The sequence below is a fragment of the Bufo gargarizans genome, chromosome 1 (assembly GCF_014858855.1).
Source record: "Bufo gargarizans isolate SCDJY-AF-19 chromosome 1, ASM1485885v1, whole genome shotgun sequence".
NCBI classification, from domain to species: domain Eukaryota; kingdom Metazoa; phylum Chordata; class Amphibia; order Anura; family Bufonidae; genus Bufo; species Bufo gargarizans.
Window position 1 is genome coordinate 741,505,462 of NC_058080.1, and position 17,636 is coordinate 741,523,097.

The following is a 17,636-nucleotide window of genomic DNA, read 5'->3' on the forward strand; positions in this document are numbered from 1 at the left end:
CACCTGTATCTGTAACCTCAGACCGCTGTATATACTCTGTATGTATAGTGTTATATCTAGTGCACCCTTAAGGCGATTAAATATATAATTTAATCTTGTGCTGTCTTGTATCTCGATCACAAATCCCCACGTCTGTGTTTCGGCCTAGTTATAAGCTACCGCGGGTTGGTTTCTCACCCTATATAATCCCGTTAGCGGCCCGGACTTATATCAAACGAGAAGCTGGTGGCAGATTTCCCGCGGGCTGAGAAGGTGCTGTTTCACGGCGGCAGTAATAAAAATAAAAAAAAAGGGTCCCTCAGCTTATTGCCTCTCTGTGCCCGCGTGGACAGGAGGTGTCTGTGTAAATTGTACCAAGCTGACCTTACCTGCTCCTCTGGAGGGCGTAACGCCATGCTTTGGTAACAAATGATCATACTGCATCTCGTGAGCTCGACGTAGGTTACGTCAAACGGGCATGAGGTGTGGTATCTGTCACAGATGTTTTCTATGAGCGTTTATTAGGCACGTTTGAACATCACACAGTGTCTGTTCCTCAAGTAGTCAGCACGCTGCATCTAACTGGGAACCATCTGGCAGACTGGGAGGCCTGAACCTCAACCTAAATTATTTCCCAACGGCATCAGGATGATTTCCCTGACAGAACTAAACAAGGCTCTTCTTTTCTTCCTCCTTCCACAGTTGACCTCAGAGAAATATAAATTAGTTGTCTGGGAGATCCAGAATAATTCCACCCGAAAATAAACCCTCTTATTGGCTGTTTAAGGTCCATAATTAATCTCATTAGACATAAGCTTATTAATTCTAAAATTCAGAAGTTCATCTTGAATGTTACCAAAACCTCTGTCTGTAATGAATTCGAACTTTGTCAGTTAATTTGGAACAATCAAGGAGAAGAGAGACAGACACACACAGAAAAAGAGACTTTTCCAGGCAATCAGAGCACTTTAGTTGCAGGTAGAATTTATTTGGACCCAAATCTAATTCTGATCAGCTCAAAAGGAATTTTGAGATATTTACTCATCTCTAAACCTAATATGTTAAATTGGTTTCTCACCTGTGTGAATTCTAAAATGTTTAACAAGTTTTAATGTATCTGAAAAGCACTTCCCACATTCTGAACAACAATATGGCTTCTCTCCTGTATGACTTCTCTGATGTTTTACAAGATATGATTTCCGTGTAAAACATTTCTCACATTCTGAACATGAAAATGGCTTCTCTCCTGTGTGATGTCTCTCATGTGTAACAAGGTCAGATTTTTGTCTAAAACATTTACCACATTCTGGACACGAATACGGTTTTTCCCCTGTGTGAACACTCTGATGTTTAACAAGATATGATTTCCGTATAAAACATTTCCCACATTCTAAACATGAATATGGCTTCTCTCCTGTGTGAAGTCTCTCATGTATAACAAGATATGATTGTTGTGTAAAACATTTTCCACATTCTGAACATGAATATGGCTTCTCTCCTGTGTGACTTCTCTCATGAATTACAAGTTTTGATTTTCCTGTAAAGCACTTCCCACATTGTGAACATGGATACAGATTCTCTCCTGTGTGAATTCTCTGATGTTTAACAAGATTCGATTTTTGTGTAAAACGTTTCCCACATTCTGAACATGAATGCGGCTTCTCTCCTCTGTGAACTCTCTTATGTGCAACAAGGTTTGACTTCACTGTAAAGCACTTCCCACATTCTGAACAGGAGAATGGCTTTTCCCTTGTGTGAATTCCTCTGTGTGTGGAAAGACCTGATCTTTTTGTGGACTCTTTACCACAGTGAACCTTTTCACACCCTTTCTGACTTATACTTGTGGTAACAATCTGCGATTGGTCAGGAGAAGGTTCCTCACGATTAGGAGGATTATATGATAGATCTGTACTGTGAAGTCCAGGACATACATTAAGGTTTTCTCCTGAAGGGCGATGCATGATAGCTTCATCTTTAACTTTATAATCTAGTGGTAACTTGAAGTTTCCCTCAGAATTCTTACTGGAATTTTCTGTTTGGAAAAAATAAATAACAAATTCCAATTTTTATCTTAACTACACAGCAAACAATCGCACAACATTCCTATTAGACTAGAAGTGGACATTCAGCAGACATTCATTCTGAGTCCATTCCTGGCTTTGCACATATGATTCCAGCCGTATACAGCTTTTTTAAAATAATTTCCTGACAGTGCAGGTTATGATTTATATAACATACAGTAAATTATGACTAAAATTTTTAAAAAATGGAAAAGCCTGACCATGTCTAGCAACCAGTCCTACACTATGTCAACATATTTTGCCATTCAACATCAATTAGGAATTACTTTAATACAAGTTCAAATAAAAGGATCCATCACCATATTCCTCATCACACATTGTACCTCAGGTTAACCACCTGTTTTGCCTGAGTCCAGCTCGGGCAGTGGGAAAAGTAGCTAACTGAAGGAGGGAGGGCTGCTTTAGATGCTGATATCTCCTAAATGGAGACCAAAATGGCAGCTAAAGTCCAAGCAACAGAGGAGAAATCATTGTTAGAAATCGAGTCGGGATTAATTGCGGGTAAAACCTGTCTTTACTTTCAGCTGCATTCACAGCATCCCGATTTCTCTCAGTGATGTATAACAAGCTGAGATTTAAATAGAAAACCTTTCCCACATTCTGAACAGAAGTATGGCTTCTCTCCTTTGTGACTTCTCTCATGTGTAACAAGATATGATTTCCTTGTAAAACATTTCCCACATTGTGAACATGAATATGGCTTCTCTCCTGTGTGACGCCTCTCATGTATAAGAAGATGAGATTTAAATAGAAAACATTTTCCACATTCTGAACATGAATACGGCTTCTCTTCTGTATGAATTCTTTCATGTGTAACAAGATCTGATTTTTGCGTAAAACATTTCATACATTCAGAACATGAAAACAGCGTCTTTCCTTTGTGAATTCTCTGATGTGTAAGAAGATTTGATTTTTGTGTAAAACATTTCCCACATTCCGAACATGAATATAGCTTCTCTCCAGTGTGAATTCTCTCATGTGTAACAAGATTGTATTTTTCTGTAAAACATTTTCCACATTCTGAACATGAATATGGTTTCTGCCCTGTGTGAAATCTCTGATGCTTAAAAAGACTTGATCTTTGTGCAAAATATTTTCCACATTCTGGACATGAATATGGTTTTTCCCCTGTGTGACTTTTCTTATGTGCAACAAGATACGATTTCCGTGTAAAACATTTTCCACAGTCGTGACATGAAAACAGCTTCTCACCTGTGTGGCTTCTCTCATGTGCATCAAGAATTGATTTCCTTGTAAAACACTTCCCACAATCTGAACAGGAAAATGGCTTCTCTCCTGTGTGCCTTCTTTCATGTCTAACAAGCTGGGATTTATATGTAAAATATTTTCCACATTGTGAACAGGAGTATGGCTTCTCCCCTGTTGGAATTCTTCTGTGCGTAGAAAGACCTGAGCCTTTTGGCAACTCTTTACCACATTCAAACCTTTCATCCCCTTTCTGCCCGGTACTTGTGATAACAATCTGTGATTTGTTAGGAGAAGGTTCCTCATGATCAGGGGGATTATAGGATAGAACTGTACTGAGAAATCCTGGATGTCCATTAAAGTTAATGAGGTTTTCTCCTGAGGAGCACTGCGTGATATCTTCAGCTTCTACTTTATAATCTAGTAATAACATGAAGTTTCCCTCAGAATTCTTACTGGAATTTCCTGTTAAGATAAAAATTTAAATTGTTTTTCCCAAACTACAGAGCAGACAAACATAACATTGCTATTAGACTAGGAGTAGATCCAGCAGGAAGGAGAAGCATAAGACATTCATTTTAAATCCATTCTTGGGTTTGTCTAAAAAAATTGCATGTGCGATTCCATCCTTATAAAGCTTCCCATAACTTCCTGACAAAACTCCATACAGTAAATCAAAACTTGATAAAACTCAAAAATTTGAAAAGTCCAACCATGTCTGACAGCTAGTCCTGTATTCTGACAACACATTTTGTCCTTCTACATCAGTTGGACATAACTTTAATACAAGTTCACGTAAAAGGATCGGTCACCACATTCCGCAATCAAAACGTGATTCATCACTAAATAAATCTTAGATCTGTTGACGTTAGTGTACTCACTAGAAGAATCCATGTCATAATGTCCACCTAGAGCTTAATTCACAGAGCACCTCCTACCCTGTTGCTGCACATATGTCAGACGGCTCAGTACAAGCTGAAGTCTCTCTGGCTATTTAGTGAGGGAGTGCCAGTCTTCCAGCAGTAGTGTCAGTGCGGAATTCCTTCTGCTGCTTTATTTTACTGCAGTTTGTACGAAGTATGTTTGAGATAGCAGCAGCTGAGAAGGTACACTGAAAGGACCTCGTCAATTAAGCCATCGTTGGAAAGGGAAGGAGTATAGCTCATGAATACAGGACACCGTGCTCTCACTTCCGAGCTGGACTATGCCAATCTAAAATACTCATTTTAATATCAGCCATTCTGACATGAAGTTTCAATGCAAGTACACTGGCCTCATCAGGTCTAAGAGATCTATTTAATACGACACGCAGTTTTTATTGTTAAATGTAGTGAGAGATCCACTTTAATGGTGCTTTGTACAATCTGATCATGGCCACAGTGTACAGTTAGGGTATGTCCACACTGAGAATTTTGATGCTCCGCTGCGTACTCCATGGCAGAAACTGCTGTGGATTCTGCCACTGTTTTTCATTTCAAAAGCCACAGACCCACTCTCGGCTTAGCTGCGAGGGGACATCCACCGCAGGTTCAAGCAGCATCCGCCTTCATGGCATGGTCGTAGCTTTAAAACAGCCAGCCTTGCAAACTGAAAAGAATGAGAGGCAGACACCTCGCAGCTGCCACTGTAGTTTTGGCCCGTTGTCTACACACAAATTGTGCAGTGTGAACTGGGCCCTTATGTGCCACGAGCTAAAGCACTTGTCGGAGGTGTAATCATGGACATGACTATTTAACTGCCTCTGCATGAAATAAAGGTGGCTCCCCCATCCCTGCACTGTGTTCCTATTACCATGAAGAAGCCGATCATATTGTGATAGTACTTTTTAAGCCAGGAAGTGTTTCTATTGTACCAGAAAGGGTTACTTGAGTTTATTCTGTCCAGCAAAAAGGTGGATTAAGTCAGTTAATACCAGTCCGTGGTGGGGTCTAGGAGCAGGATTTAAGCCATGTAGGGATCCATTTTCAATTCAATCATGTAACTAATATACGTACATGTAATATTTACAGTTTATGATGACTGGCAAGAATTTGCCATAATATGATGTATAAGGTGAGGATTGCCTATCTTTTAGATAATGCTTTTATAAAATAAAACGGGTCTCGAGCTGCCTACCAGAGACGTAAACACAGCCTAAGAGGGACCTAACAATAGTAACCACAAAATACAGTCGTGGCCAAAAGTTTAGAGAATTACATAAATATTGGTAATTGGAAAAGTCGCTGCTTAAGTTTTTATAAAAGCAATTTGCATATACTCCAGAATGTTATGAAGAGGGATCAGATGAATTGTATAGTCCTTCTTTGCCATGAAAATTAACTTAATCCCAAAAAACCCTTTCCAGTGCATTTCATTGCGGTCATTAAAGGACCTGCTGAGATCATTTCAGTAATCGTCTTGTTAACTCAGGTGAGAATGTTGACGAGCACAAGGCTGGAGATCATTATGTCAGGCTGATTGGGTTAAAATGGCAGACTTGACCTGTTAAAAGGAGGGTGATGCTTGAAATCATTGTTCTTCCATTGTTAACCATGTAACCTGCAAAGAAACGCGTGCAGCCATCATTGCGTTGCATAAAAATGGCTTCACAGGCAAGGATATTGTGGCTACTAAGATTGCACCTCAATCAACAATTTATAGGATCATCAAGAACTTCAAGGAAAGAGGTTCAATTCTTGTTAAGAAGGCTTCAGGGCGTCCAAGAAAGTCCAGCAAGCGCCAGGATCGACTCCTAAAGAGGATTCAGCTGTGGGATCGGAGTGCCACCAGTGCAGAGCTTGCTCAGGAATGGCAGCAGGCAGGTGTGAGCGCATCTGCACACACAGTGAGGTGAAGACTTTTGGAAGATGGCCTGGTGTCAAGAAGGGCAGCAAAGAAGCCACTTCTCTCCAAAAAAAACATCAGGGACAGATTGATCTTCTGCAGAAAATATGGTGAATGGACTGCTGAGGACTGGGGCAAAGTCATATTCTCCGTTGAAGCCTCTTTCCGATTGTTTGGGGCATCAGGAAAAAGGTTTGTCCGGAGAAGAAAAGGTGAGCGCTACCATCAGTCCTGTGTCATGCCAACAGTAAAGCATCCTGAGACCATTCATGTGTGGGGTCGCTTCTCATCCAAGGGAGTGGGCTCACTCACAATTTTGCCCCAAAACACAGCCATGAATAAAGAATGGCACCAAAACACCCTCCAACAGCAACTTCTTCCAACAATCCAACAACAGTTTGGTGAAGAACAATGCATTTTCCAGCACGATAGAGCACCGTGCCATAAGGCAAAAGTGATAACTAAGTGGCTCGGGGACCAAAACGTTGACATTTTGGGTCCGTGGCCTGGAAACTCCCCAGATCTTAATCCCATTGAGAACTTGTGATTAATCCTCAAGAGGCGGGTGGACAAACAAAAACCCACTAATTCTGACAAACTCCAAGAAGTGATTATGAAAGAATGGGTTGCTATCAGTCAGGAATTGGCCCAGAAGTTGATTGAGAGCATGCGCAGTCGCATTGCAGAGGTCCTAAAAAAGAAGGGCCAACACTGCAAATACTGACTCTTTGTATAAATGTCATGTAATTGTCGATAAAAGCCTCTGAAACTTATGAAGTGCGTGTAATTATATTTCACTACATCACAGGAACAACTGAAACAAAGATCTAAAAGCAGTTTAGCAACAAACTTTGTGAAAACTAATATTTGTGTCATTCTCAAAACTTTTGGCCACGACTGTATATCTAGAAAGTGTATATCTGCTGTGACAGGACCAGGGGAAAAAGGTTTGAGGGAGTCTATATTTCACCCAGATATCTGTCTTAGGGTGCATTCACATCACCGCTCAGCTTTCCGTTCTTCTGATCGGTCAGAAGAGAGACAGAAAAAACAAAAAACAAAAAAAAAGGATCCTGTTGCATCAGTTGTCAACCGTCTGAGCCATTTTTCTTTTCTTTTTACACACTTCGTTTCCATCTAAAAAAAAAGGATCAGATGGAAATAGCTCAAAATAATGACAACTGAGGCAACAGGATCTGTTTTCACTGTATCCTGTAAAAAAACGGATCCTATGCAATCCTATGCATAACTGATGCAACAGGATGTTTTTTGTTTTTTTACAGGAACCAGTTTTTTTTTCTCTCTCTCTTCTTCTGACCGATCAGAAGAACTGAAAGCTAAACGGTGATGTGGATGCACCCCAATTCGTAGAAAGAGCAGTTAGGGAGTAGGAAAGCTGGGCCTGTCCGTTTAGCCACTCTAGGCATTGGTCATGATTCATGCTAATCACCAGCAGAATGGTCACTTGGCTTAAGAAAAAAACACTAAAAACATTTAGCCAGAAATGTAAAAGATGAGATACGGCCTCTAGCCTGGATACAAGATGAGATACGGCCTCTAGCCTGGATACAAGATGAGATACGGCCTCTAGCCTGGATACAAGATGAGATACGGCCTCTAGCCTGGATACAAGATGAGATACGGCCTCTAGCCTGGATACAAGATGAGATACGGCCTCTAGCCTGGATACAAGATGAGATACGGCCTCTAGCCTGGATACAAGATGAGATACGGCCTCTAGCCTGGATACAAGATGAGATACGGCCTCTAGCCTGGATACAAGATGAGATACGGCCTCTAGCCTGGATACAAGATGAGATACGGCCTCTAGCCTGGATACAAGATGAGATACGGCCTCTAGCCTGGATACAAGATGAGATACGGCCTCTAGCCTGGATACAAGATGAGATACGGCCTCTAGCCTGGATACAAGATGAGATACGGCCTCTAGCCTGGATACAAGATGAGATACGGCCTCTAGCCTGGATACAAGATGAGATACGGCCTCTAGCCTGGATACAAGATGAGATACGGCCTCTAGCCTGGATACAAGATGAGATACGGCCTCTAGCCTGGATACAAGATGAGATACGGCCTCTAGCCTGGATACAAGATGAGATACGGCCTCTAGCCTGGATACAAGATGAGATACGGCCTCTAGCCTGGATACAAGATGAGATACGGCCTCTAGCCTAGATACAAGATGAGATACAGCCTCTAGCCTGGATACAAGATGAGATACGGCCTCTTGCCTGGATACAAGATGAGATACGGCCCCTAGCCTGGATACAAGATGAGATACAGCCCCTAGCCTGGATACAAGATGAGATACGGCCTCTTGCCTGGATACAAGATGAGATACGACCTCTTGCCTGGATACAAGATGAGATACGGCCTCTTGCCTGGATACAAGATGAGATACGGCCTCTTGCCTGAATAAAAGATTAGATACAGCTTCTAGCCTTGAAACACGAAGAGATACTGCCTATAGCTAGGATACACAATGAGATACGGCTTCTGGCCTGGATACAAGATGAGATACGGCCTCTAACCTGGATACAAGATATCATTGAGCTGTTAGTGTCCTCATATCACTACTAGGGGTGACTGAGTAGGCGATGGCTCCCCCGATCATCGCACCAACAGTTGTCAGCCCAGCCATGAGAGGAACACATGTGGTGGCAGGATGTCCTGCACATATCACTGAGCTGTTAGTGTCCTCGTATCGCTATTAGGGGTGACCGACTATCGTATGCGATGGCTCCTCAGATATCACACCAGCAGTTGGAATAGTGTGTTGCTCCACAGCAGGATCCCCAAAAATGTTTAAAAATGATACAATACAGTAGAGGTAGCCAAAATAGTGGCAATAAAAAATAAACTCCCGCATAAAACCTTGTGATTTTACATTTTTGTTTTTTACTCCCTGCATTCCCGGAGCCGTAACTTTTTTATATTTTGATTGTCATTTACTGACCTCAATAACTTCTTTAGAGTTATGTCTATGGAGCTGTGTTTGGGATCATTTTTTTTTAGGGGCAATCTGTAGCACTTTTTGATACAATTCTGGGGCGTGTATGACTTTTTTGATCACTTTTTATTTAATTGTTGTTGGGAGGTGAAGCGACGGAAAAAAATTGGTACATTGCTAAACTGAAAATTCAGTATATTCCAATGTACTGCCACCTGCAGGCCTGCATTGGAATATACCTGTTAAAGGCCTGTCTCCAGCAGACTCAGATGTCTGCAATCCCTAAATTTAAAGAAAATCCAACAGATTTTTGGGGGATTCAGGGGTCGCAGTCACAGCACATACATGACTCGCATTGCGACCCCACTTATTTGTATAAATCACCTCTATACTGCGATGCCCTGGCGATCCTGGCCGCAACTAATGTAACTAATCTAAAGGGGATGTGCAGCTTTTTAGACTTTTCTGACCGTCAGCCCTAGCCTGTTGTATCAGTTGGAAAAAAAACTCACGCTCAACTGCTCCAGGCCCTCTGTTATGTCTCCCTTCAGTGGCTTTCTGGTCACCACCCCATAAACTCAGGCAGACGGGGTCACACGCACCTCTATAGCCAAAGAATGGCCTTAGTGGTGATGTGTCCTCAAGCAGAATGTGACCAAAATAAACCTTGGCATTCAGTTTCTCCATTCATGATTCCATACCTGTGGTGACATCTCCTGGAATGTCCTCCTCCACCTCACTCTTACACGGGGGATCGCCCATCATCCTCTCTTCTTCATCCTCCACTTTAATATCAGTCAGATCTTCCCCCTGATTTGTCATCTGTAACAATTCAGGACAATACAGCAGACAGGTGGGAGATCTAACAGATCCACAGAAGAGACCCCCACAATCTATGACCCCTCTATGGCTGCAGGAACCCCCTATATAGATGTGTACAGGGCTCAGCTCCATCTACCTGATGGTTCTCTGGGACCTTCTCCTCTGGACAGTCCTGGGAATACAGAGGACGGTGACATCTCTCTGGTGGATTTCTCCTCCTGGATCCATCTGTGGAGACACAAGCACACAGTGACTGAATACACGGCCTCCTGTAGATCTGTCTATAGATCAGGCAAAACAACTACTCCCAGTGTCCTCTCCACCAGGCTCCGAGGTGTCGGAGAAAGATCTACATCTATATCCTCCTCCAGGTTTCGTTTCCCTGTCCAGGAATGAGGAACATGAGAAAGTGTGATGATTCGTCTACAAACTACCAAAAATAATTAACATAAATCATTTATTTTTGCTGTAAACTGCTGCCCCCCCCCCTTCATGACACCATAGGCAGGTGCCCTCATGTGCCTTGTTGTAAATAGGATAGGATGTCATTTAAGAAGAGAAAAAATTGTGAGACTCCTCCTGTACATGTCACTGCACACACGTGTATACACTGCACATGACGGGTCTTACCTTGTGATATAAGAGGCTGGTGCTCCTCCATTACATGTCACTGCACACACGTGTATACACTGCACATGACGGCTCTTACCCTGTGATATAAGAGGCTGGTGCTCCTCCATTACATGTCACTGCACACACGTGTATACACTGCACATGACGGCTCTTACCTTGTGATATAAGAGGCTGGTGCTCCTCCATTACATGTCACTGCACACACGTGTATACACTGCACATGACGGCTCTTACCCTGTGATATAAGAGGCTGGTGCTCCTCCATTACATGTCACTGCACACACGTGTATACACTGCACATGACGGCTCTTAACCTGCGATATAAGAGGCTGGTGCTCCTCCATTACATGTCACTGCACACACGTGTATACACTGCACATGACGGCTCTTACCCTGCGATATAAGAGGCTGGAGCTCCTCCATTACACGTCACTGCACACACGTGTATACACTGCGCATGACGGCTCTTACCCTGTGATATAAGAGGCTGGTGCTCCTCCATTACATGTCACTGCACACACGTGTATACACTGCACATGACGGCTCTTACCCTGCGATATAAGAGGCTGGTGCTCCTCCATTACATGTCACTGCACACACGTGTATACACTGCACATGACGGCTCTTACCTTGTGATATAAGAGGCTGGTGCTCCTCCATTACATGTCACTGCACACACGTGTATACACTGCACATGACGGCTCTTACCCTGTGATATAAGAGGCTGGTGCTCCTCCATTACATGTCACTGCACACACGTGTATACACTGCACATGACGGGTCTTACCTTGTGATATAAGAGGCTGGTGCTCCTCCATTACATGTCACTGCACACACTGCACATGACGGCTCTTACCTTGTGATATAAGAGGCTGATGTCCTCCATTACATGTCACTGCACACACGTGTATACACTGCACATGGCGGGTCTTACCTTGTGATATAAGAGGCTGGTGCTCCTCCATTACATGTCACTGCACACACGTGTATACACTGCACATGACGGCTCTTAACCTGCGATATAAGAGGCTGGTGCTCCTCCATTACATGTCACTGCACACACGTGTATACACTGCACATGACGGCTCTTACCCTGCGATATAAGAGGCTGGAGCTCCTCCATTACACGTCACTGCACACACGTGTATACACTGCGCATGACGGCTCTTACCCTGTGATATAAGAGGCTGGTGCTCCTCCATTACATGTCACTGCACACACGTGTATACACTGCACATGACGGCTCTTACCCTGCGATATAAGAGGCTGGTGCTCCTCCATTACATGTCACTGCACACACGTGTATACACTGCACATGACGGCTCTTACCTTGTGATATAAGAGGCTGGTGCTCCTCCATTACATGTCACTGCACACACGTGTATACACTGCACATGACGGCTCTTACCCTGTGATATAAGAGGCTGGTGCTCCTCCATTACATGTCACTGCACACACGTGTATACACTGCACATGACGGGTCTTACCTTGTGATATAAGAGGCTGGTGCTCCTCCATTACATGTCACTGCACACACTGCACATGACGGCTCTTACCTTGTGATATAAGAGGCTGATGTCCTCCATTACATGTCACTGCACACACGTGTATACACTGCACATGGCGGGTCTTACCTTGTGATATAAGAGGCTGGTGCTCCTCCATTACATGTCACTGCACACACGTGTATACACTGCACATGACGGGTCTTACCTTGTGATATAAGAGGCTGGTGCTCCTCCATTACATGTCACTGCACACACGTGTATACACTGCACATGACGGGTCTTACCTTGTGATATAAGAGGCTGGTGCTCCTCTATTACATGTCACTGCACACACGTGTATACACTGCACATGACGGGTCTTACCTTGTGATATAAGAGGCTGGTGCTCCTCCATTACATGTCACTGCACACACAAGTATACACTGCACATGACGGCTCTTACCTTGTGATATAAGAGGCTGATGTCCTCCATTACATGTCACTGCACACACGTGTATACACTGCACATGGCGGGTCTTACCTTGTGATATAAGAGGCTGGTGCTCCTCCATCATGGCCTCCTTGTACAGATCCTTGTGTCCTTCTATATACTCCCACTCCTCCATGGAGAAATAGACAGTGACGTCCTGACACCTTACAGGAACCTGACAACACAATGACACCGTCATCACCCAGACCCCTCCAGTGCTGTTACTGGAGAATTCCCAGCATTCCCAGCAGTGTCACCTCTCCAGTCAGCAGCTCCATCATCTTGTGGGTGAGATCTAGGATCTTCTGCTCATGTATCAGGGGGTGAGGGGGAGGTTCTGTGATGGGGTGAGGGGTCCTGCTCCGCCCTCCTGACTCCTGGAGATGGATGATGGGAGTCACACAGTCCCCCGATGTCTTCTTCACTATTGTGTACTCCTGTGGATGGAGAGAGACACTGAGGGAATAAACCGTTCAGGGGCCATGTGCTCTCCTCCGGCCCTCTCCTCCTGGTACAACGTCCCTACTTACCTTCTCATGGCTCCTACAACATAACTATTGGTCACTGGTCACATGACACATCACTCACCATATTGGGGGCTGATCTTCAGGTTCTCCATCACTAGGAAGGTCTGGAGGCCGTTCTCCAGGACCCTGGACTCTTCCTATCACTTCCTATGATGGATTCTCCTTCCCGATGTCTGACTTGTTACAGAATACAATACAGAGGAGAGAAATCTAGAAAAGTTTACCTCTCCGCTCAGCAGGGAGATGATCTCCAAGGTGAGGTCTAATATTCTTCTGCTGATCTCCTTCCTGTCCATCCTTGGTGGTCGGTCAGGAGAAGAGGAGAGAACTGGAGTTGCTGGAGGCTTCAGGTATTTCTAGGACCTGGGGTGATGTCATCATCATGTGATCTTTGTTAAAGTTCAGCTCCACCCCCTGCACGGATCACATGACGGTGACATCATCAGAGGTCCTACCCCCACCTCTTCTCCTCTTCACTGTTGAGCCCCGCCCCCTGCACTGATCACATGACGGTGACGTCACCCCAGGTCCTTCAGCTCTGGCAGTGCAGCAGATACTGGGCAGGTCCTGGTCGGTAGTCAGGGCTCTTGTTCTCTCTGGTATCAGCCATTCCTCCAGCTTGCAGGTAAGATGAGCTGTGAGGAGACAGTGTGGTGGAGAGCTCAGACATGTCCCCTCTGGAGATTCTCTTCCATTACACACAAGGAATCCTTCTCCGCTCCACAGCTTAGTATGATGGGGGAGTAGTAGTGGGGATAGTGGGGGTTATTATTATTATTTATTATTAAAGCGCCATTCATTCCATAGCGCTGTACATATGATAAGCGGTGCACATACATAATACAGACAATTGCACTAATCATAAAGAAGACGAGTTACAAACTGGTACAGAAGGAGAGAGGGCCCTGCCCGTGAGGCTTACAATCTACATGGTATGGGAGAAGGACACAGTAGGAGAGGGTGAAGCTGGTCATGGCGGTATAGAGGCAGCAGGGTCACGGGTTGTAGGCTTGTCTGAAAAGGTGGGTTTTCAGGTTTCTCTTGAAGGATTACACTGTAGGTGAGAGTTTGATATGTTGGGGTAGTGAGTTTCAGAGTGTGGGGGATGCACAGTTGTCATTCGCTGGCCCCTGACTGTCTTGGTGAGGGGCCCCTGCCTCCAGGAGGAGAATGAATGGAGCGGGGCCCGGCCTGAGCTCAGTTCTCTCCAGTCTCTTCTCTAGGAGTTCTGGACACAGCTGAGCACAGCCCAGAGGTGGGACCTGCATCTATTAGACATTTATCTCCTGTGGAGCCACCAGAGATCTCCATGTTGGGGCCCCTGGAATCCATGTGGTTGGGGCTCTGAGAAGCGGGGCCCCTTCAGGCTCAGGAAGTGCGGTTCTGGAGGTGACATCTGGTCTTGTCCCCTGGAGGATTTCCTCTCCTCTTCTCATAAAGGCGCCTGCAGTACTAGAAGCCTCCAGCTCCTCCAGTTCTCTCCTCTTCTCCTGAATGACCACCAAGGATGGACAGGAAGGAGATCAGCAGAAGAATATTAGACCTCACCTTGGAGATCATCTCCCTGCTGAGCGGAGAGGTAAACTTTTCTAGAGTTCTCTCCTCTTTATTGTATTCTGTAACAAGTCAGACATCGGGAAGGAGAATCCATCATAGGAAGTGATAGGAAGAGTCCAGGGTCCTGGAGAACGGCCTCCAGACCTTCCAAGAGATGGAGAACTTGAAGATCAGCCCCCAATATGGTGAGTGATGTGTCATGTGACCAGTGACCAATAGTCATGTTGTAGGAGCCATGAGGAGGTAAGTAGGCACGTTGTACCAGGAGGAGAGGGCCGGAGGAGAGCACATGGCCCCTGAAGGGTTTATTCCCTAAGTGTCTCTCTCCATCCACAGGAGTACACAATAGTGAAGAAGACATCGGGGGACTGTGTGACTCCTATCATCCATCTCCAGGAGTCAGGAGGGCGGAGCAGGACCCCTCACCCCATCACAGAGCCTCCCCCTCACCCCCTGATACATGAGCAGAAGATCCTAGAACTCACCCACAAGATGATGGAGCTGCTGACTGGAGAGGTGACACTGCTGGGAATGCTGGGAAATTCTCCAGTAACAGCACTGGAGGGGTCTGGGTGATGACGGTGTCATTGTGTTGTCAGGTTCCTATAAGGTGTCAGAACGTCACTGTCTATTTTTCCATGGAGGAGTGGGAGTATATAGAAGGACACAAGGACCTGTACAAGGAGGCCATGATGGAGGAGCACCAGCCTCTTATATCACAAGGTAAGAGCCGTCATGTGCAGTGTGTACACGTGTGTGCAGTGACATGTAATGGAGGAGCACCAGCCTCTTATATCACAGGGTAAGAGCCGTCATGTGCAGTGTATACACGTGTGTGCAGTGACATGTAATGGAGGAGCACCAGCCTCTCATATCACAAGGTAAGAGCCGTCATGTGCAGTGTATACACGTGTGTGCAGTGACATGTAATGGAGGAGCACCAGCCTCTTATATCACAAGGTAAGAGCCGTCATGTGCAGTGTATACACGTGTGTGCAGTGACATGTAATGGAGGAGCACCAGCCTCTTATATCACAAGGTAAGAGCCGTCATGAGCAGTGTATACACATGTGTGCAGTGACATGTAATGGAGGAGCACCAGCCTCTTATATCACAGGGTAAGAGCCGCCATGTGCAGTGTATAAACGTGTGTGCAGTGACGTGTAATGGAGGAGCACCAGCCTCTTATATCACTGGGTAAGAGCCGTCATGTGCAGTGTATACACGTGTGTGCAGTAACATGTAATGGAGGAGCACTAGCCTCTTATATCACAGGGTAAGAGCCGTCATGTGCAGTGTATAAACGTGTGTGCAGTGACATGTAATGGAGGAGCACCAGCCTCTTGTATCACAAGACAAGAGCCGTCATGTGCAGTGTGTACACGTGTGTGCAGTGACATGTAATGGAGGAGCACCAGCTTCTTATATCACAAGGTAAGACCCGTCATGTGCAGTGTATGTGCAGTGTATACACGTGTGTGCAGTGACCTGTAATGGAGGAGCACCAGCCTCTTATATCACAGGGTAAGAGCCGTCATGTGCAGTGTATACAGGTGTGTGCAGTGACATGTAATGGAGGAGCACCAGCCTCTTATATCACAGGGTAAGAGCCGTCATGTGCAGTGTATACACGTGTGTGCAGTGACATGTAATGGAGGAGCACCAGCCTCTTATATCACAAGATAAGAGCCGTCATGTGCAGTGTATACACGTGTGTGCAGTGACATGTAATGGAGGAGCACCAGCCTCTTATATCACAAGGTAAGAGCTGTCATGTGTAGTGATGATCGAGCATGCTCGGCCGAGTACCGGTTTAGCTTGAGGATCGCTATGCTCGGCAGATCCGAGCGCTCTGCCGAGTAGCACATATGCTCGAGCACCATGCTCGAGTCTCCTCCCCGGACGTTTGGCGCCTTCTAAGCAGCCAATAAATATGCTGGTTTGTACTGCCATCACTGTAATGCCATTAGACATGTTTTCTACTGGCATTACAGTGATTGGCTGGCCGGAACACATCATCAGCAGCTATATAGCACCCGGTCACGTGGGTTCTGCTCATTGCGAGTCAGGGAGAGCTGCTGTTAGGAAGGGACAGAGCGAGTGTAGAGCGAATTTTATCTCAAACCTTTCAGAGACCCAAAAGTCATTTTCTTCATTCTACAAACGCTGCTTGCTGTGACCAGTGAGAAGCAAATCAGCACTGATATCTAGGCCGTGTGAGGCTCATATTTAATCCAAATAGCAGTTACAGTCAGATTCTGTATTGTTCAAACTCTGCTTGCTGTGACCAGTGAAAAGCAAATCTACACTTATTTCGAAACAGTGTGTGAGGCCTATATTTAATCCAAATAGCAGTGACATCCAGTGTTAATATGAAGAAGGCGAGTATTAAGGGACAGGGAAGTGGACGTGATTCTGATGGTTCACGCAGAGGCCGTGGCTCAGGGTGCGTTGAAACTGTGCCTGCTGCCAGAGCACAAGAAAAACAGTCATCCACGATACCTAGCTTCATGTCCCAGTTTGCAGGGCGTCACAAAACAACACTCTTGAAGTCAGACCAGTGCGACCAGGTGGTCGGTTGGATTGCAGCAGATAATGCTTCCACTGGGTTAAGCACCACCCTGTCTTCCACCAAGTCCAGTCTCAGTAGCCAACAGTCTGGCCAGCAACACAATCCTCACCCTGATCATCCTTCCTCCCACCATGTAGAGTCTGGCCAAACAAGCGATCCGGTACTCTGATGTTCCGAGGAGCTATTTTCACCCCCATCACTTAATTTGTCCCTCTCCCCAAGTACTCTTGAAGTGGGACATGAGATCTTGTGCCCTGATTCTCAACCTCTAGAGCCTTCACACTCACAAAATAATGTGTTTAAGGAGGTGGATGATGACGAGACACAGTTGCCATCAAGTCAACCACAATTACTGTCTGCAGAGGTTGATGAAGAGGATGATATACCGTTGTCAATCACTGAAGTTGTGTTGGGGTCAGCAAATGAGGAGGATGATCGGAGTGGGGAAGTTGAAGAGGACTTGGTGGACGATGAGGTCACTGAGCCAA

The 17,636-nt window shown here is 45.2% G+C and overlaps 1 protein-coding gene across 1 annotated transcript; it reads right to left on the reverse strand.

The window, feature by feature from the left end:
• Window positions 1-858: 858 nt before the first annotated feature.
• Window positions 859-9,814, reverse strand: LOC122924969 (zinc finger protein 501-like). Its single transcript, XM_044276516.1, has 3 exons — window positions 9,762-9,814; window positions 3,273-3,731; window positions 859-2,011 (listed from the first exon to the last, which is right to left on the reverse strand). The coding sequence occupies exons 2-3, from the start codon at window positions 3,697-3,699 to the stop codon at window positions 1,041-1,043; spliced, it is 1,398 nt and encodes a 465-aa protein (XP_044132451.1). The 5' UTR covers window positions 3,700-3,731; window positions 9,762-9,814; the 3' UTR covers window positions 859-1,040.
• Between the last annotated feature and the right edge of the window lie 7,822 nt (window positions 9,815-17,636).